Raw genomic sequence first — 21,297 nt, 5'->3', positions numbered from 1 at the left:
AATCAGATACCCAAGTCCCGATTTGGCTACTAATATAACTATGAGATCTCAGGCAATTTAATTAACTTGGGCTTCTGTTTCTTTATCTGTAAAGTGAGGGGGGACCTTCTGAGGTCCTGTCCAGCTCTAAATCTGAGTCAAAATAGAAAAACAGTATGTTCCACATTAGAGTTCGATTCAACTTGTACCCAAATTAAAGGGTATAAGGAAGTCTCCTTTTCCCCACCAGTCTTAGAAACTGCTTGGTGCTTAGCAAAAAGGGAACCATACCACTCCTGACATGGCACTGGCTGGCAGATTATGTAAAGAATGTTTGTAAGATGACTGTGAACTACTCTTCAAATGTCTTTTTATACAAAACACCTCTAACTGCACATGTTTGAGTTATACAGAGGGACAATGGCTTCTGAGCTTAGTCAGGAGAATTTCTAGAAATTAATCACATTGTATAAAAATAAAGGTAGCAGAATTCTTCTAAATATGAAATGACAAAATGGAGCCATTGAGAGACTATGGTTTGGCAGGTATATAGTATGACTCTCAAACTTAATCACAGGCTTCAGTTTCCTCTTGTACAAAATAAGGAGGTTGCACTGATGCTCTCCAATTTCCTCCCAGACCTAGAATTCTGGGTTCTCTAATTCTATTGTTACTAGTCATAAATAAGCCTGGGTGGAGTGATTTGCAGAAAAGATTGACAGCTTTAACCCAGAAAAAAATCAGAAGTGATAGGGTAAAAGGACAGATTTCAGAACTGCATCAGCTAGGTCTAAAGCTAAAAATGATGGATACTATAGTTACTGTTAAGGATTAATTCTAGCTGAGCTGGACAACAGATTGAAAGCAGAGAATCAAAGAAGTCACTTGGTAGATCAACTAGTTTAGTTGAGACATAGTGCCCAGTGAGTTGTTCACCAAGAACAGTGTAGATTAATCCAGTTTAGAAGTGGAAGAATTTGTTCCACATATAAGCTACATTCATCGATGAAATTTTATGGACAGCCCCTAAGACAAAATGAGGATACTGAAGTTTACAGTTCCAGAATAGTGAGTTACCCTGAGCACATTGGTTTTCTTCACTTATGTGTCTCCTCTGGAGATTTCTGTGAGGGTCCACTCTTCTAGAGATACTAAGTGCCTTGGTGGGGTTAACCCAGGTTTATTTGTAGACTGATATATTCATTTTTCATATATTTGCTTTAATACATGAGTACTAGTGATATTATCATCATGTTTTTTGCCTTATTAGATAAATGAGTATTCATAAGATCTAAAAGTGCCATTACTTTGAGTGGCTAATTGTGTATACAGAAACACATTACGGGCATTCAAGAGCTGGAGTGGTGAATAGGGGAAATACATTCTTTCACAACAGAATGACTCCCAGGACTCAGAGAGCTTGAGTATAACTAACATTAGTCCTCTTCTGGGAACCTAAATCTTCCTGTGTCAAGGCAGACTGGAAGCAAGCCAGTCCAGGAAGTGAGCAGGTATCCACAAATCCAGGTGAGTGATGTGAGGTCTTGCAGAGTGGGTGGCCAACCTATTAACCCTTGATGTAGCTTGAGAGAAGCCTAATCACTGAATTGCTGACTTGTAAATCAATCAGTAAACATTTACTAAGGGCTTACTACATGCCAGGCTCTGTGGTAGGCAATGAGAGTACAAAAAAGGAAACTAAATAGCCCCTGTCCTCAAGGAATTTGCATTCCATAAAGATGGCCATCCAGCTGATCCAGTTTAATTCATACCCAAGGCATCAGTCCCATCTACAAGGTCTAAAATAAATGGTTAATTAGCTTCTACTTGAAAAATTTTAGTGGTAGTAACAAACACAGCTTATGAAGCAGGCCAATTCCTTTTTAGACAGCTCTAATTGTTATTCTTCCTCATACTGAACTGCTACATCTGGCAGCAAGAGACCTAAATTTCAAGCCTGGCTCCAACACTTATTAAGCCACATCCTCTCTGCTAGACAATTTGATCTTTTAAGGTCTCATCTAGCCTCAAATCTTTTTGTTATAAAATATAACTCTTTAATTGCTACTCTTTGGTCCTAGTGTTGCTCTCTGGTACCAAATTAGAAAAAGTCCATTCCCTCTTCTACATTAAACCCTTTCAAATATCTGAAGACATCTATCATGTCTTTTCTTCTCTGCTGAATGTACCCAATTCTCTCCTATCACTCTAGGAAAGTATGATTTGAGCCCTCGACTTGTAAACTTATTTATTTTTTTCAATTAGAATACAAAATAATCATGCATGTAATTGAAAAGTACTTGTAAGGTACATAAGTTTTAAACCTAAGTCAAGCTTTTATCATTTAACCAAACATTAATAAAAGGAAGTCTGCTACAGAAATCTTACATGACTCAGAAAAATAAATTACATATTTGTTACATATTGACATAAGAGAAATAAATTTCAGAAATATATCAGAAATCAAATCAAAATCAGAAATAAAAATCAAAGGCTCAAAAAATTTCCAGATAGGTATTGAGATACAGGCATCTCAACTCTATTCTAAAATGGTTGCTGCTGCAATATCTCAGATCCAAGTCCTATTTCAGACATTTACCAGCTATGAACCTGAGGAAGTGACTTAACGTTCCTGTATCTCAGTTTGATCATCTGTGAAATAAAGGGATAGATCTGAAGGCAGCTGTGGTCCCTTCCAGCTCTTATCTATGATTCTATGAAATTACCTTCTTTGACATCAGAGCCCTGGTCACCTGGGATAAACATGGCCAATAGTACTCGGGCACCTACATTTATGTTGTCGATTTTTAAAGCTCTCACGGTTTGATCCACCTAGAGAATGATAAAAATGGGGAGGAAGAATGAAGGAAATCAGTGACTATTAAAAGAACACTTGCCCCTTTCCATTTTGGAAAACCATGCCACAAAGACTGAGGAAGAAATTAACATAAGAATTTGTAGAGGCCAATCAAGTCAGTATTTAAGGGACTGAGCAATAAGTATTTGAGGTTCTATAAATACCTGTACAGTACCCCACAAGATCAAAAATGACTTTAGACTCAGAAGAAAATTATAAAGAAATGATAACACTTCAACTTATTTTTAGTATGTATTTATCTAAGTAACTTTTAAATTTCCCTAAGTGAAATAAGCATAAACTTCTGCTTACTCAAAGGATCAAGAGAATAAATGAAATAAAGAAATATAAATTCACCTAAACCATTAATTTACAAGGACTGAGTAAGAGAGTATTAGATGAGGCTCCAAGATCCATTTGCATCAGCTCTTATTCCATACGTAAAGAGCTGAGAATATGTCACAAATCTTACAAGGCACTGCCATGATAATCTAGCAAAATTACAAGTGAAAATCAGTAACCTATTTTGTGATATCTACTGTTTTCTACTGCTGGTAGGACATAGGCTAAAGTTTCATTAGGTCAATTTACATTATCCAGACTCATAGGGCACCTAGCCTATACTATAATGTCACAGGCACAATAATGGACATAAAATGTAGAAACACAGGAAACTGCATTAAATTCTTATTAGTCCCATAAACCTCATAAAAGGATGGTCTTCAATAATTCTGTCTTAGATAAGTTTTTTTTTCAGACTCCATCACTTTTTTTCCATATATTTTATTATTTTTCAGTCACATTTAGAGATAGTTTTCAACATTTGTTATTATAAGATTTCTAGTTTCAAATTTTTCTCCCTCCCCAAGACAGCAAGTAATCTGATATAGGTTATATATATACAATCACATTGAACAAATTTCTGTATTAGTCATAGTGTGAAAGAAGAATCAGAGCAAAATGGAAAAACCTCAAAAACAACAACAACAACAACAAAAACCAATAGAAATAGTATGGTTTGATCTGCATCTAGATTCCACAGTTCTTTTCTTTTCTTTCTTTCTTTTTTTCCTGGATTTGGAGAGCATTTTCCATCATGAGTCCTTTGGAACTACTAGGTAAGTTTTTATAGCAAATTTGGATACACTGACCAATTCAAACTTAATATTTAGGATAGAGATTCTTGACCTAGAGTCTGGTTTTTTTTTTCATATATTTTGATAACTATTTCAATATAATTGGTCTCTCCTGTAATCCTACATATTTCAATTTATACATTTTTAAAAACCTCTCTCAGAAGGAGTCTGCAGGCTTCATTAGACTGCCAAAGGGGTGCCCATGGTTTAGTATCACAAGGTCATTGCTGTTGATCATATACTTCTACTGGGCAAACATTGTCTTAATCAAGGACATTGATTAAGTTTAAACTAACAAAAGAAAGCTCTGTCCTTCTCAGGACTTGTCTACGCAGGACACATCTGCTGACTGACTTTGTACCACAAAAGCCAGAACTTGTGCTTATTTGCTAGGCCACAAATAGTATGTAAAGTGGGGGGAAAAAAACCTGATGCTCTGGCATGGCAGATCCAAGTCAACCTCCACAAAAAATACCAGGTTCTTGGTTTTAATGGTGTGGGATGAGCTGATAGGAATTCAGATAGAATAGACAACTATATTCATTTCTGACAAAGATAATAATAACTGATCCTGGAGAGCCTGAAGATTTAGTTAGGAGTAGCAGTTCATGGTATGTTCTAACTAATACCAATTAGTTACCAATGGCTTCCACACCTGAAATTTATACAACAAAGCTACTTATATTTAGTGTATTGAACATACTCTTATGACTAAATTACTACTAAAGGGAGTAACTTGCATTTTAAAAAATTTTTTGTGGGGCAATGAGGGTTAAGTGACTTGACACTTACTAGCTGTGTGACACTGGCAAATGTCTGAGGCTGGATTTGAAATCAGGTCCTCCTGAATCCAAGGCCAGTGCTTTATCCACTGTGCCACCTAGCTGTCCCTAAACAAAGACTTAACTTGGATTTCTAAACCGGATTCTTCCCATATCTTTTATTTCCTTCAAGACCTCTCTACTTGGATATTGTACCCCCCATCCCAAATAAGGCTTCCATTTCTATATCTAAGGTGAAGGTCAATAGCTTACTTGCTAGATTACATGTATAAGAACCGAATTGTATTGAGTGAATCCAGATACTTCCTAGGAAATGCTAGGAAGGTCTGTGAAATTCAAGCATCCTCATGAAAAATTTGAACATATGAATGACTCTAATTAATATAAAACAAAACAAATAAACAATCAGCCTTGAGAGCAGAAATGTAACCTAGATTCTCACTAAAAGATCTGTAAATATTTGTTCACTATTTTGATTTTCATTAAGCAGCTGTATCTTTAAATATAATTCTAGTGTATCTTTATTAAAGTTGATATGACACAGACAAATCTTATGAAACCATATAACCAATGGGCCAGTGGAAGTCGTCCAAATGACTGAAGGCAAAAAAATTAGTTAGATGAAAAATACCTTGAAGTTTAGCATAGAGCCTGATGCATGGTAGATCCTTGGTAAATGTTTATTGACTAATGTTTATCAACTAATTGAACAACAGTGAATTATAAAATAGTGTGTGGCATTTTTATTCAATAAAAGGTTACTAAAATTGCATTTTATTTCATATTTATTAACTCGTAGAGGTCAGGTTTTTGTTTGTTTGTTTTAACTAGTCTCTGAACTCACTGTTTTCCAGGTCAATAAAAATATTTTTCACCAATCTGCCCATATTCAAAGTGCCCCGCTTTGCATTGGTACCTTGTCATATTTGTCTGTATATTTCTGTCTAAATGGTAAGAGGAAGTCTTATCCAGTGTTGGACTTGGATAGAGGACAGACTTAGGTTCCAGTCCTCGTTCTGATGTTTGCTATCTATATGACCTTGAATAAGTAGTTTAACCTCTTTGAGTCTCTATATCCTCATCAGTAAAATGAGAATAATATTTCCATTACCTAATTCATATCGCTGCTGTGAAGAAAGTGATTTGCAAACACTAAGAACTCTAGAAATGAATAATTATTATTAATTTGCTTTTAATTGGATCATACTTGGCAATTCTCATGTAGCTTTTCTGGCTGAGTTCATTCTGGAAAGCTGTTTCAAATCAAATAACTTGTTATATTAATGCTCCCACTTTAAACAGACAGGCATTTAATGCTTTAAAAAAACAGTACTCTACCTTTTTATTCAGCCACTTCAATGTTTTCTCCTTGCTGTACTTATAAAACTTCTTATCTCCAATTTCTGGGTTAAAATAAAGAGGAAAAAGAAAATCAGAGCTGTGGGTATATCCTGTAAAGAATTGTTATTTGAGGTTTTTATGCCTTGGCGTGCACTGGCCTGGGGCTCCGCAAACCGCACGGTGCTCCACCCACTGGTTGTAGCCGTTGCCATGGCGCTGACACCTCATGTCATCACCACTCATGGACGCCTACATGGGCCTGGCAAAATTATAATGATTGGAAGCCTAGTGAGGGCAGTCATATGACTGTCAGAACGGCCATCCCATTGGCTAGGGCCGTGGGGGGGTTTCTGGGATTGGGGGAGGAGAATTGGGCATGCTAGCTGGAAGTTGGAAGGTGACAGGAGTTCTGCTGCATATTCTCAGCTGATTCTTGGGCGGTAGTATTTTTTCAGGTTGTATAATTTCCCTTTCCCCATTTTATTTCCTTTCCCTTGATCCTGCTGATCCTGTTTGTGTTGTTTGTTTTTTTAAGTTCATTCTTGTTAAAATAAATCCTGTTCTGTTTTGAGGGAGGCTGCCGGTCTCCTTCCTTGCCCCAATACTTCGGTGAGCCACTTAGCTAACACTCCCCAATTAAAATTGGTCCCCACAATCCCAAAAGAAACTCAAAAGCTATCCTATGCATGCTAACTTTCAGAATTTATCTAATTGTGCAAGTGAGACATTTCATTGAGGGAAAAAAAGGGTTCCTTGCTTTCCACATCACAAATAATAAAGAGGCATAGAAATGTTTTAAAGATTCATCAAACTAATACAGGAGTTACATTTTCTATTCTGAAAGTTTCTTAAGATCACGTCAGTATTTATCAAAAGTCCATTGCCTAAAATCACACGACTTATAGTTCCAGGTTTGCCACTAACAAAAGCTGTGCCACTAGAGAGCAAGTTATAATATCTTTGGGCCTCAGTTTCCTAATCGGTATAAAAAAAAAAAAGGAGTTGACTGAGAAGCTCTGAGAAATGTCTTCCACTTTCAGTAGTGCACGATTCTATAAATTTTAACAGGAACCAAGCACTGGCAGGCTGTTACATAAACTTAACAAAAAGTTTGTTAATCACTCCATTCTGAGCTGGCAGAATCGGCATACTAAGAAAAGATCCGAACAGGAATCATAAATGTATTATCAGTATAGCCAGTGAAGTACCTCAAAATTTTAGATTTATATTATAATCAAACTGTTCCTGTATGGGGATAGAAGTTACACTAACCATAAAACACCTTTCTCTTTGCCTACAATCAATCTAAGTAGCTTTAAATACCATTAAACAAATGTATTCATCTGCAACATTCTTCAGTTCAAGGGATTTTGTATTTTCTTTGAAACTAGCAATGGCATTGCTTCTACTCCAATGCTTCCTCCCCTCAATCATGAATGTGCTTATAGCCACTGTAAATTACAATGCCAGATTGGTGCTTACCATATGTAACTCCATAGTAATTATCCCACAGAGTTATGTAGAATGACTTTTTTTCCCTCTTCCTCTACATGGAAGTAGAAGGAATGGAAACTGTTTGAACAGGGAAACCTGATTGCATTTCCATTAAATCATCTGTACCAATAGTAAATGATTTGCATCCTAGTAGGGCTGGGATGTCCCAGGACTCCATTGCTGTATATTTCCTCTCCATTTTTACTGCAGATTTCCCAAAATTAAGACCAATAATAAGGCAAAAAGAAGTGGTGGCTCTGCTCCATTTCTCCCACAGTCTTAAGTCTCTTCCTTAGAATAACAAAAAGGAAAAATATGTACCAATGGGATTTTGTCAGTAAAATAAGAATTCCTGCCCATAAACTCTTGCCTATTGGTCCAAAGGACTATTTGGAAAAGAGTAGGGCCACCGGGGAGACATTTTTCAGAATCAGAGCAAAATATGAGGCGGGGGGGGGGGGTGTTGGGGTTTTTTTTCCCCTCAGAAGTAATGGGCATTCCCTATTCTGTAATCTACTAAACACTTCGAAAGAGCCATAAGAAGTTACTCATAAAGTAGGTTCTGTTGGTAGCTGGTGATGAAGAAAACACAGCTTTACTCCGTGTTAGCAACTTGCTAATATTACTATAGGTACTAAATTGTGACAAGTAGTCACAGAAAACTGCAGCAAAAAGGAAACACATTCTATTTTTAATGTAAATGTTTGATAAATTATCTTACTTTTCCATATGCCCATGTTTTTGGACATCCTGTGTTTTTTGCTATTATCTTTATGTTCCACGAGATGCATAGATTATAGGAGGTATTTATTCTAGCCTTAAGATGGCACCCTGTACACAACTGGCCACACAATTTCTGTAGGATCACCCTCATGTTTGTCTTGGGCTCCAAAAAAAGCCTTCTGAACTCACAATGCTTTCTTTGCTCCAATTTGTAAATGTTGTCACAAAAGTCAGACCCCATAATGTCATACAACAGTTTTCTTAAAGCCTTAAAAATAGAATTACTAGTTCTCCGATATTCAGAAGACTTTAAAGAATGTATCATGAATGATACCATTCATAGAGATTATAGTACAAAGAGAGAGGGTGATACATCTTATATAACGCCCTTCCCAGAAGCGTAAAAAATTGTCTGGTTATTTTAATCACAATAAAAGCTACAGTCAAAGTTCTTGAGAATATCAGGTATCCCTCACCCCCATCCCCACCTTCACCTCTGGTTTGATTCCACCTAGGATGGTGCTGATGAAAGGAGTCTAAAGGCCTAATGGTATCAGAGAGAATATAGGTCAAGATCAAATGAGATAATACATGTAAACCCTTTGCAAACCTCAAAGCACTATATAAATGCTAGTGATTCAATGTAGCTAGCTTGTATTCAGGAAAGATGGCATATTTTGATACTCCAGAGGTAGCACCAAAATATTTCATTTGGGGTGGTATGTTGCTCCCCATGAAAGCGGGACAGAATATAAGCTAGAAGTGACCTAAGAGATCACTTAGGTCAATCCATGTCTAATCAGGAATGCCCTCTATTAATACTCCAGAAAGTGATTATCTACCCTTCATTCAAGGCCTTCTAACAACAGGGAACTTAGTAGTTCAGGAGACAACTCATTTCAGTTTTTATCTTCCCATACATGTCAACAAGTTCTTTCTTATATCACCCCCCCACCAAAACAGGGTAGCCTCCCCTCCATTTCTGTTAGTTCTGCACTATAGGGCCAAGGAAAACAAATATGATGACTCTTCATTCATCCATAAAACAACAAGTATCTACCATGGACAAAGTACCATGATAGAAGCTGGGAGGGATACAAGGCTTAGCCCTGGTCCTTATGGAACTTTAAAGTCTAGTAGGAGTCTTCTATAGAATGGACCTTCACATATCTGAAGGCCACTATCATAGCCTTCCTCAGTCGTCTTTTCTCCAGGCTGAACATCTCTAGTTCTTTAGGATAAGAAGGCAGAGGACAGTAGAGAAAAGGGATTTCAAGTTCTTAGAAAAATCATAGGAATAAGCACAAGAAACAGTGGGGCAGGAAAAATCCTAAATGATATGAAATTAAATGGAATGAATATTTATATCCAAAGTCTAAAAGAAAAAAAAAAGCAGAATCTTTTCCCCACATTTTTCCTCTACCCTTACAATTTCAGGTCATAATTCAAGATGGTGGACACAGGTCATCTCCTGCCCCTTGTGTTTTTCAGATTACAAAAAACAGATGAACTATGAAGCTCTATTTCAAAAATAAGCCCAAGAAATGACCATCTGTCTCAAAACTACAATAAAATTTTGAAATAGTAAGGTATAGTGAAAAGAACATAGGCCTAGGAGACAAGAGACATGAGTTCTAGTTCAATCTCTACTAATAATGAATTGTGTGACCTTAGTGAACTCACTTAACCTTTATGGACTTCAGATGATCATGCATTTAGAACTAGAAGATTCATAGATCTAAAGCTTAAAAAGACCTCAGAGGATACTCCTCTACCCTAATTTTATAGGTAAGAAAACAGACCAAGAAGGCAAATGCCTTGAGTGAAGTTTTTACGTGGTGTATCAGAGAAAGACCCAAACCTAGATTTTGAGATTCTAAAACCACTGTATTATGACTCCTAAATTTCCCTGAACATAAAATAAGAAAATTAGGTCATAGTATCCCCAAGATACCTACCATAGTCCAGGTGTGAGGTGATGAAGGCTTGTTCTGAGTAGCAGCCATGTTATAAAAAAGGAGATATTTGAAAGATGTTGTAAAGGTAGAATCAACAAGACTTGGTAACAGACTGCATATGGGGATGAGAGAAACTGAAAAATCAAGAGTAAAATGAAGACTGAGTGAGTGGGAAGATGGTGGCCTCCTTGAAACTAACAGGAAAGTCTGGAAGAAAGGAGGGTTTAGGAGGGAGTAGGCAAGAGAATGAGTTCAGCTTTGGACGTGAGAGTGGAGGTCAAAAGAGAGGTTAGGGTTAGATAAAGCGATCTGAGAATCATCTATATAGAGATAATTTAATCCATGGGAGCTAAGGAGACCAAAAGAAATAGTATTGAGGGAGAAGAGAAAACTTAATACACCAATACACAGCCTTGGGGGATACCCATGGTTAATGGCCTTGACCTAGAGGTCCAGCAAAAAGGATTGAAAAGGAGCATTCAGACTTATACAAGAATCAGGAAAGGAAAAACAACACAAAAACCCAGGAGGAAGAGAGTATCAAGAAAAAAAGGTTACTGAGAGTTTCAAAGGCTGCAGAGAATTCAAGAATGATTAAGATTAAGAAAAAGCCAATTAATTTGGCACTTAGGTCACCGGTAACTTTGGAGAGAGCACTTCCAGGTGCATGAGATCAGAAGACAGAATAGCATTTGGAAGAAAGTGAGAGGAAGTGCAGATTCTGATGGGAGATCACATCCTCAAGAACTTTAGCTATGAAAGTGAAAAGAAATATAGGGGGCTACATAAACAGAGGTGGACAAATCAAGTGAGAGGTTTTTGGATGAGAGACTTAAATGTCTTTGTAGGCAGCAGGCAAACAACCAGTAGACAGGAAACTGAAGATCAGTGATAGAGTGGGGATAATAGAGAGGGCAATCTGGATCACTTGAGAGTGTAGAGGGGTTTGCTTTGATAAGGAGGAGGACCACCTCTTTATGTGAGACAGAGATGAAAGAGAAAATAGTGAGGGGAAACATCTGAGTGATTTGAGGTAAGGGGTAGGACAGGAAGGAGCTCTTAGCCTCAAATTTTTCAGTGAAGTATGAAGCAAGGTTTCCAGCAGAAAAAGAGGGAGAGAAGGGGGAGGGGAGGGGAGGGGAGGGGAGAGAGAGAGAGAGAGAGAGAGAGAGAGAGAGAGAGAGAGAGAGAGAGAGAGAGAGAGAGAGAGGGAGGGAGAGTGTGTATGTGAATGAGCATTTAAGACAGTGTGTATCAGAGACAGAGAATGTGTGAGAGTATGAGTATGTTTGTGTCAGAGTGAGAAAGAAAAAGGGGATACAATGGGAAGTTTAAGGAGTGAAAAGGTTTGGAAAATCAGGTGAGTGGAATAATGAATCGATTAGGGACGTATAAAAGTTTTTCCTTGCTGTAGTAAAATTAGTTGAGATTACGTGACAAATATTTGTAGTAGATCCAGGTCAGAAGTTTCCCAATTTTCTCCAGCTCTGGTAAGCAGCATGTGAAGAGGCTTAAAGGCAGTGGATGGTAGAAGTTATCCAAAATTGGACTTTCCAAGGCATGATCAGAGAGAATAAAGTAGCAAGGGACTTGAGGGTTGAGGACAGTGTAGAGTTGGAGTGGTTTACCAAGGGGGTCAAGATAGGGCAGGAAGGAGAACGTAACTAGTGTATGGGTGACTTTCAGGTAAAGAACTAAGGGGTGAAAGGGTTGTAGGTCACTGTGTAGATAAAAAACATGGTTGGGGTCATAAGGAAAAACTAAAGATGGAGTAAATATATAAGTTGAATACTTGTTGGTGATGGCAAGATCAAAGACATGACCATTTATTTGTGTGTAGATAAATTAGAATGAAGTTCCAATTTCCAAGCTCCAATCTAGGAATTTAAGTTGAGAAAGTGGGAATTTAGGGAGTTTGAAACAGCATCAGCATGTAGCCTAAAGCCCTCTAGCATGAGGTCAGGATTTGGGGTGCAGAGAAAGACCATGAGTAAGGTAATGAACTCACTAAAGGAAGGAGGGTGTCTTCTGGCTCTGTAGTTAACAACTACGAAAATGGCAACCGGGTGGTAAATATGGACTGAATAAACTCCAAAGGAGGAAAGCTGATGGCAGTAGAGGGAGCATCTGAAAGTGGCGACAGGCAGCAAGGAATATTCCAAATCCCCACCATAACTAGTGAGTCTAGGGGAATGAAAGTGCAACCAGGATCCCAAGCACATACATGCACACACACACACACACACACACACACACACACACACACACACACACACACACCCGTATATGCACTCTCTCTCTCATTTTTGGAGTTACAAATACTAGAAACCAATATGGTTAAAAACTGAGGGCTATAGCCTGATGACAATTAATAGTGTATATCTTTGCTTGTGTTTAAAATGCAATGCACATTTAATATTTCTGAGAGTTTATTGACTGAATTTGATATTATGTATATGTATTGAAAAGTTTTCTCCCTAATGTGTCTGGTGCCTATAAAATGAGTCTAAAACATCTGGAAAGATTGAACTTGAGAAATACAGATGGAATACAAGTGGGACTACAATTAAATAATATGTTCAGCATTCGGGTAATTGTTATGTAGACCTGGAAGTTTCCCTGATGTATTGTTGAACAAACTGCCTGAAGCATTTTTTAACATCTATTTTCTCAACATTTTCCATAACTCACAAACTCCTATGGTCTCTTTTTCCCCCGCCTTCTGGGAATACAAAACTTGGCAACATCACTTGGTTTGTTTAATCAGGTAAGATTTCTTGGCTCTTCATATTAATCACATCAGACAAGATCACAGTACAGCTTTTGCCTGAGCAATATGAAACAAAATGTCACACTCCAGAGCTGAAGGCTATAACCCTTTATTAATCCTTCCCACTGTCATCTTTCCACTGTATGTGAAACTTTTTTGGCAAGAAGCCCTCTCTGTTCCCCCAGATCTAGTGAACAGGGACACATCATTTCCTTCACTAATAAAGCAGGTGATGGGAAGGTCATTGCCATCATCACTCAGGACAGAACCACTGTGGCTCTGTCTTTTTCATCAGATACAAAAAGCAGAGAAAGAAAGAGAGGAGTTTTCACAGTCCTAAACAGATTTAATACAAATCCTTGGTGTCCTAGCCCTGGGAGACAATATTTGAAGGTTAATTTCAGAACAGCTAGTCTGGGGATTAAGTAGCAATAGTTATATATTGTGTCTAGACAATCACCTGCAGAGATGACATGAGTCACCCTGTTCCTCATTTATCTAACTGGAGGCTGTGATGTCCTGTAATCAACATTCTCTCTCTGATCACTCAAAGTTTGCTGTTTACAAGGTCTGGGATGCAGATTCCTAAGAGTGTAACCAAAGTATAACTAAAGAATAAAGGTTTTAAACATCAATGTGGAAAGTTCTTAGAGATAATGTTTCCAAAAGAGAATATGAAAGTTTCTTTATAAATTAGCTATTAACATTTATTTGAAGCTACCACTCTCTTTGGAACATTATTTTATCTGAGAGATACTGCTCTGGATTTAAAGAAATAGGTTCTAGGTATATGATAACCACTAAGAAAGACACGCAAACAAATGCTCAGCTGCAGACACGTCCAGAAGATTAGAAAGTGGAACCTCCTATGTTGACAATTTGTAATACTTAAAGATCCATCCACAGTAGCAGGACAATTATTATCAGGTCTCAATTAGTATCTCTATGTACAAAACCCCCAGATCTAGATATTCAGCCTTGGATCCATTGCTCCGTTCCAGTATAACGACCTATCTACTGGACATCTCAATTAGATGTCTTATTATGGGCATATTGAACTCCTCATGTCTAAAACACAACTAACTAGCTTCACTCCAAACTGTTTCCTCATCCCAACATTGCCACTACTGTTGAGGGTACCACCACTCTCTCATTCATCCAGGCCTACAATGCTCCTTCTTCACACTCCCCCAGCCCAGTCAGTTGTCTTGGCTCACCACTTCTCCCTTCAGGACAGCTCTCTTGTATGCCCCCTTCTCTTCCCCAGCATAGTCACATGAGAGTGCCTCACCCCTCGATTATTATCAAAGTCTGTTGCTTTGTCTTCCAGCCTCGAGTCCCTCTCAGTTCTAAGCCATCTCTCACTCAGTTAGTTGCCAAAAGGATTTTCCTAAATCACAGCTCTGCCCATATCATCCCTCTGGGTAACAAACCCCAGCAGCCCCATATTACCTGCAGCTCCCAATAGACTGAAAGCCTTTCAAACCTGGTTCCTTCCTACCTTTCCAGTTTTCTGACGTTTATGTCACCTCCACCCACTCTACAATCCAGTTACAATGGTCTACCTGCAGTTCTCCTAACCTCTGCCTTTTCACTGGCTGTCCCCCACACCTAGAATATCTTCCCTTCTCACCTGTGTCTCTTAGTTTCCCTGCCCTGCTTCAAGATGGAACTCAAATTGCATCTTCTGCAGGAAGAGTCCCCAAGAACCAATGCCTTCCCTACCAACATTACCCTTCATCTACTCGGAATACATCTTGAATGAATCTTATTGTTTTTAGTGTCTCCCTCATTAGCCTATTACATTCTTAAGGGCAAGGTAAGTGTTTTTGCCTTCCCCTAGTACTGAGCAAAGTTCCTGGCACACAGTAAGTCCTTAATAAATGTGCGTTGACTATAATTCTGTAGATACAGGAAAAGAATTCACTCTGTGAAAGCTTCTTGTGTAAAATTCACTGCATTTCAACCACAAGGGATGATGGTAGGAATTGTTATTTTATATTTTTTCAGGAAAATTCCTTAGAAATACTAACTATATCAAAAAAAGAAACCATTTTGCTTCCTGTGCTACTGTGAAATTTAACACATTTACAACCCTTTATAAAACAGCAGGACAATATGGATAAGAAAGCCATATAACTACCACTTTAACAACAAGGGCCCAAATTATTGGAAAGTCTGAATGAAATGACTTACTCAAAATTATACAATTGAACTGGATGCCACTTTAATCCTATTATCAGGCCAGGACAATTCTTGGCCAAAGAACTGTTCTCCTGTATTATTCCACCTTCACTGCAGACTATATGCTATCCATCTTTAGTGATATAAATTATATTTAGAATCTCTCTCTCTCTCTGGCATGAAGATAAAACACAAAGTAGTCTGACTTAAATGCTATACAATAACATAAACAACACAGTTTTTTAGAGGTTTTTGTATTTTCTTCTTATGAACAGTGTTCCTCGAAAGCAGGGGTTCTTAACCTGGTGTGCATGAATTTGTTTTTAAAAAATTTATACACACAACACACACACACACACACACACAGATATATGTGTATATGTATACACACACACACACATATACACATACAGATATATGTGTATATGTATACACATACCTAGGTAGATAAAAACTATTTTATTTAATATACTTGTTTTTATCTAAAATTTTACTGTATTTTTTTTATTTAAAATCATTATTCTGAGGAGTCTATAGGCTTCCTCAAAATGCCAAATGTGACCAGGACATATACAAAAAGGTTAAGAGCTATTCTCTAAAGGAATGGAATCTTTACATCTTAAAACACGGTTTACAGAAAAAAGAAAGATCTCCCTTGCCTGACTGAAAGAACAGTCTGGGCATCAAAACACATATAAGCACTTTCATATAAACACTTTTTCTCATTTGCTTTCTAACTAGGAACATAAACAGGAGAGGTATTCTAGCCTCCTGAGAGGTAGATCTCGTGCCAGGCAGCTCTCAAGAGAACAAGTGGCTGCTGTCAGGCATAGCATCCTAAAGGAGACAAGTGTTCTTCCAAGCAGAACAAACAAGACATATGCAGGGCACGCAACCCTACACATGGGTCCAAAGCAAGGTCTAAGAGTTTCTATTTTGTTTACACGAATAAGGCTTCTTAAAATCAAGGATTAAACATAGGCAGTGTTGGAGGTAAGGGAGATTTGTCAGAAAGACAGAACAGATAATGATTCCCTCTGCCTGACCTCAAGGAAGACGTGGTGAGAGCACAGGTGGGGGATGGAAGGAAGAAGGGACAACTCGGGAACTTCTTGGTTTGGGATACCAAGTAGTACATAATCCAATGATTTTCACAAGATCCCTGTTAGAAGACGCCTCAAAGGCCATCTAGTCTAATTTCCTTATTTTACAGATGAGAAAACTGAATCACTTCCTTTCCACTCCTCCCCACCACTGGAGGCAGAGTGACTTAAACAAGGTCACACAGGGAAGCATCAGACACAAGATTTGAACCCAAGTCCTCTGACTCCAATCAGTGTGCTTTACCCTGTATTCATTTCTCCAACAAATTTAGGGAAGCCTGTTATATTTCTATATTAGCAACTGCAAGTCTTGTGCAATTTATTATTTGCATTTCCAACTTATGTTAACGTTCCAAAAATTAAAACAACCAGTAATTTTTCTTCATTATTTCAGTTTTCAAAAACAGTCATTTAGAGTAGCCCCATGTCTCAGCCACAAATAAGCCTGTTGTTTCTTCCTGCCAAATGCTGGCTGAGGAAAAAGAAAAGTCTTTTTAATGAAATTACTTTGATAAAGCCTTAGTGCTACATGCTATTTCAGATCTACAAATGGAATTCCAAGTTTAGCCAAAAAGGAATTTAGTAGGCACCTTGAAGATAGGGTGTAATTAATGTAGTTCTCTTCTTTCCAATCACCGGCCAAGAGTTCCTGGAGGCAACACTTGCCTGGTCCCAAAAGAATTGTCCTAGTTGGCCAAACTCTCTCTGACCCTGGCCAATCACAAGTTATCAGGCTTCTAAGTGACTCTAGTTCTCATTCTGCCTGCCCACATTAACCACAACACGGAAACAAACCAAGCCTGAAACATCCAAAAACAGGTATACCATGAAGCCCCCAAGGTTAAACTGACATGCTGTCGATACGAGTGCCTCTGGTGTCATTCAGTAAGCTAAAACATTTGGGGTACAGCAAAAGGTTCTAGAAATACCGCATTACTACCACCAACAGGCATGCATATGTGTTTTTAATTTTTAAAAAATGTAAGTGAACTGGACAACAAAGAATAGTGGCACATTCTGTGTGTGTGTGTGTGTGTGTGTGTGTGTGTGTGTGTGTGTGTGTGTGCATATGTGTACACGTACATATAAGGGGTGATTAAGAGAGCTCACTTAAGGAATTTATTGGTGATAAACCCTGGCAATGGAAGATGGTCATACTTGATTTAAAAACAACAGCAGCAGAAAAGCCTCCAAATGAAGGAACACAAAAAGAGGTTTTAAAAAAAAATTGGGGGCGCAGTGAATAAAGCACCGGCCCTGGATTCAGGAGGACCTGAGTTCAAATCCAGCCTCAGACACTTGACACATACTAGCTGTGTGACCCTAGGCAAGTCACTTAACCCCCATTGCCCTGCCAAAAAAAAAAAAAAGGTATTTATAACTTTCACTGTAAATTTTTCAATGTATACATATGAAAGCCCACTTAATCCTTAGTGCAGTCTGTAAGTTAAGCAAAATAGATGCTATTATCCTATTTTACAGAAAAAGAAAATGAGACACAAAGAAATAAAATGACCCAACTAAGGTTTTATAGTTAGTGACAGAGCTGGGACTAGAGACTAGGACTTTTGATCCCCACATCTTTGGAGGCACCAGACCACAGTACCTCCCATAAGGCCCTATTGTTCATCAAGAACAAGTGTGATTATCAATGGAAAACCAACTTTCTGCCCATAATGAAGGAATTACTAAAGGTTTCAAATGGAAACCCCTACATTTAAGGACAGTTAACAATCATATGTTTAGTGCCTGATTAAGGTAAGAACTAGGAGCATCTATTAGGTACCAAGACCAGAAGGTCTTGGGCCTCTAGGTAATGAGGTTTTCTACTGGAGTTCACAACTCCTGTTTTTATTATGTCAATAAAATGCTATTCCAAATGTTAATACCTAACTAGAGGAGAGGGGGCTTTTGACTGACCACAGCTCTTAAATACTTTACCTTTTTCCTCTGTCACATGGTGAAGAAATGGTCTGAGTCTGGCACACTGCAAGAGCATGGAACAGCTAGGAAACTCTGTGTCTACCACAACCTGATCCAGTGGCTGAAACTTCCCTTGCTGAAAGAGACAAATCAATGGGAAAATATGCATTACTGTCAACAAACAACCTTGCTCTCTCCCCAAAGAGGGGGAAAATAATAATAATAAATTGTATTACTTTATGGCTGGCAGCCTTAGACCAAGAAGGCAAAGAGCCAGAGGTGCCACATAATGAATCTATAAATTGATTCCAGACTAACTATAATAAAGCATTTTAAACATTATCTGCTTATGAAACACTATGATATAAAATTAACCTACAGAAAGTTACTCTATGTTCAAAAACCATAGGAACTCACTCAAAATGGGGCTGGAATGATGAAAGGGACTGGGGTGGGGGAGGAGGTGGAGGTGGAGAAGAAGGGGCTGCTTTGGAGTGTGGTGGGTTGGTTTATGTGAATTTCTGCCCACTGCTTTCTACACCCACAACCTGCTGGAGGCAGGCCAAGATCAAAACTTTCATTTGAATTCTGATTCCCTAACATCCTGACTCCCTTTCCCATAAAGAGTCCCAATGGGCAAAAGTGGCTTATTGAGAATACAGCCCTGACTTTTCACCTCTGGGAAGTCAGTTCTAGTTCAGCCTTAAGTCCTCAAAGATGTATTTTTGGCCCAGCCCAGGCAGTGCCATGGAGAGCAAGGCTCTCAAGCCGCCTGCTGATTCTGCCAGGCAGCCTAACTCAGGACTGTACAGCTCAACTTGCACACCAGCTACAACAGAAGCCTTTCCTTGCAAGGCAATTTCCAGGTACACTGCTATCTCTGTCAGGACTACAAAGTCTCTTGATTACATTGGATACCAAAATCCCTTTTGGGCAGAGCATTCAGAATCACAACCTCAAACAATATTAGAGCTGGGATACATTCTTAGATCTGATCCCTAATCTCAGAGAAAGGAACTGGGGTCCAGAAAAATTAAGTGACTTGATCTCACTCACAACAATTTGTTAGAAGCAGAGTCAAAACTACAACCCAGGTTTTCTTACTCATAGTACACTGAGATATCACTTAAATTAGCCATTCTTAAAAAAAAAACACCACACCATATTACATTAAGAAGATACCACTGCTCCAAAATAAATAGAAGTAAATAGTTTTAAAGGTAAAGAATATAATATAAAATAGGGACATATAATTGATATATAATTATAAATAAATAAAATAAATATAAAGGGTATAATTAAAAGAAGGTCAGCTAGGTGGCACAGTGGATAGAGGCACCAGCCCTGAAATCAAGAAGATCTGACTCCAAATCTGGCTTCAGACACTTACTAGCTGTATGACCCCAAGGAAGTTGCTTAACCCTCTTTACTTCAGTTTCCTCATCTGTAAAATGAGCTAGAGAGGAAATGGCAAATCACTCTAGTATATTTGCAAAGAAATCTCCAAATGGGGTCATGAAGAGTCAGGCATGACTGAAAAACAAATGAACAACTGAGTAATTAAAAGAAAACAGAATTATAAAGGTGAGAATAGTGCCAGTCATATGAAAATTAGGCTGGTGGAGATATATTATATGGCCTAATAGCCACAGAACCAAAGACCTGGACTGAAGTTAGGCACACAGACACTCAACTCACCACCCTAATGAACTGGTTTCCATTTCCCCCACTTTACTAATGTGACAAGATACAGGAAGTATGCCCAAATCAATACAAGATTTGTGAAAATCTTTTGGAACTACACCCAAAGGGCTATGGGACTGTTCATACCCTTTGACCCAGTGGTACCACTGCTAGGTCTGTATCCCAAAGAGACCACAGAAAAGGGAAAAGGACCCACATGTACAAAAATATTTATAGCATCTCTCTTTCTGGTGGCAGAGAATTGGAAATTGCGGGAATGCCCATCAACAGGGGAATGGCTAAACAAGTTGTGGTATATGAATGTAATGGAATACTGTAAGAAACTGCAAGAAACAATGAGCAGGAGGAATTCTGAGAAGAACTTATATGAACTGATGCTAACTGAAAGGAGCAGAACCAGAACACTGTACACAGTAACAGCAACATTGTGTGATAGTCTTGGCTCTTCTTAGCAGTGCAACGATCCAAAACAGTTTCAAAGAACTCATGATAGAAAATGTTCTCCAAATCTAGAAAAAAGAACTGTGAATTATGAATGCAGATTGAACCATACTGTTTCTACTTTTGGACTGTTTTTTTCCCCTTCTTTTCTGAGGTTTTTCCCTTGTGCTCTGATTCTTCTTTCACAAAATGACTAATGTAGAAATATGTTTAATGTGATTGTACATATACAACCTATATCAGACTGCTTTCTGTCTTGGGGAGAAGGGAGGGTGAGAGAAAAATTTGGAACTAAAAATCCTGTGAAAACAAATGTTGAAAACTATCCTTATATGTAACTGGAAAATAATAAAATACTTAAAAAAAAGAAGGATTTGTGAAAATCTAAGGCAGGCAGCAGGCTCTGAAGGAGCAGTATGGTTTTCTGGCCACCATATCCTCCTTTCCATCTAGCTCTCCGTTTGCTGTTTTAGGGACATTTTTTTTTTTAACCCTGAGATGCCATTTTCCATTCTTTTCTTCTGGACAGAAATATTAACAGAGGGCTCCAATGGGTTGTATCAGGTATGCTCATTGATCCATCTGTTCACCAGGGTAAGGGGTTTTCTCAGATTTCATGTTGTGAAGAACAGAGGTTGGAAATGCCTTGGATTCAATGTTCTTGTCACTCAAGTGGAAAGCGTGGTTCTCAGAGGGCCAAAATCTTAAACTAATTAGATTTCTATTCCAAGATCATCCATGTCTTTACATTTTGTTAGAATTGGCCAGTATTTTGAATACCAGACGACTAGAAGGTAATCTTCTGTGTGTATGTATGTGGCCTACCACAGGTCAAGGTTGGAATACAATGCTATAATTAACTAATTTGTTCACTCTCATTTCCTTTACCCCCCCAAAAAAAT

General features: G+C 38.2%; 1 protein-coding gene across 2 annotated transcripts in view; it reads right to left on the bottom strand.

The window, feature by feature from the left end:
* The window catches only part of RNASEH2B (ribonuclease H2 subunit B), a 93,267-nt gene that overhangs the window by 32,315 nt on the left and 39,655 nt on the right, over positions 1 to 21,297 (bottom strand). For both annotated transcript variants that reach the window (XM_043991263.1, XM_043991262.1), the window contains exons 5-7: positions 18,269 to 18,386; positions 6,093 to 6,157; positions 2,706 to 2,811 (exon numbers count right to left, since the gene is read on the bottom strand). In XM_043991263.1, the coding sequence (XP_043847198.1) occupies positions 2,706 to 2,811; positions 6,093 to 6,157; positions 18,269 to 18,386 (289 nt within the window). The remainder of the gene's footprint in view (positions 1 to 2,705; positions 2,812 to 6,092; positions 6,158 to 18,268; positions 18,387 to 21,297) is intronic.

This window comes from Dromiciops gliroides, chromosome 3, assembly GCF_019393635.1.
Source record: "Dromiciops gliroides isolate mDroGli1 chromosome 3, mDroGli1.pri, whole genome shotgun sequence".
Taxonomy (NCBI): Eukaryota; Metazoa; Chordata; class Mammalia; order Microbiotheria; family Microbiotheriidae; genus Dromiciops; species Dromiciops gliroides.
Note: the sequence above shows the minus strand (reverse complement) of the source record. Positions and strands in the feature narration are given on the sequence as shown.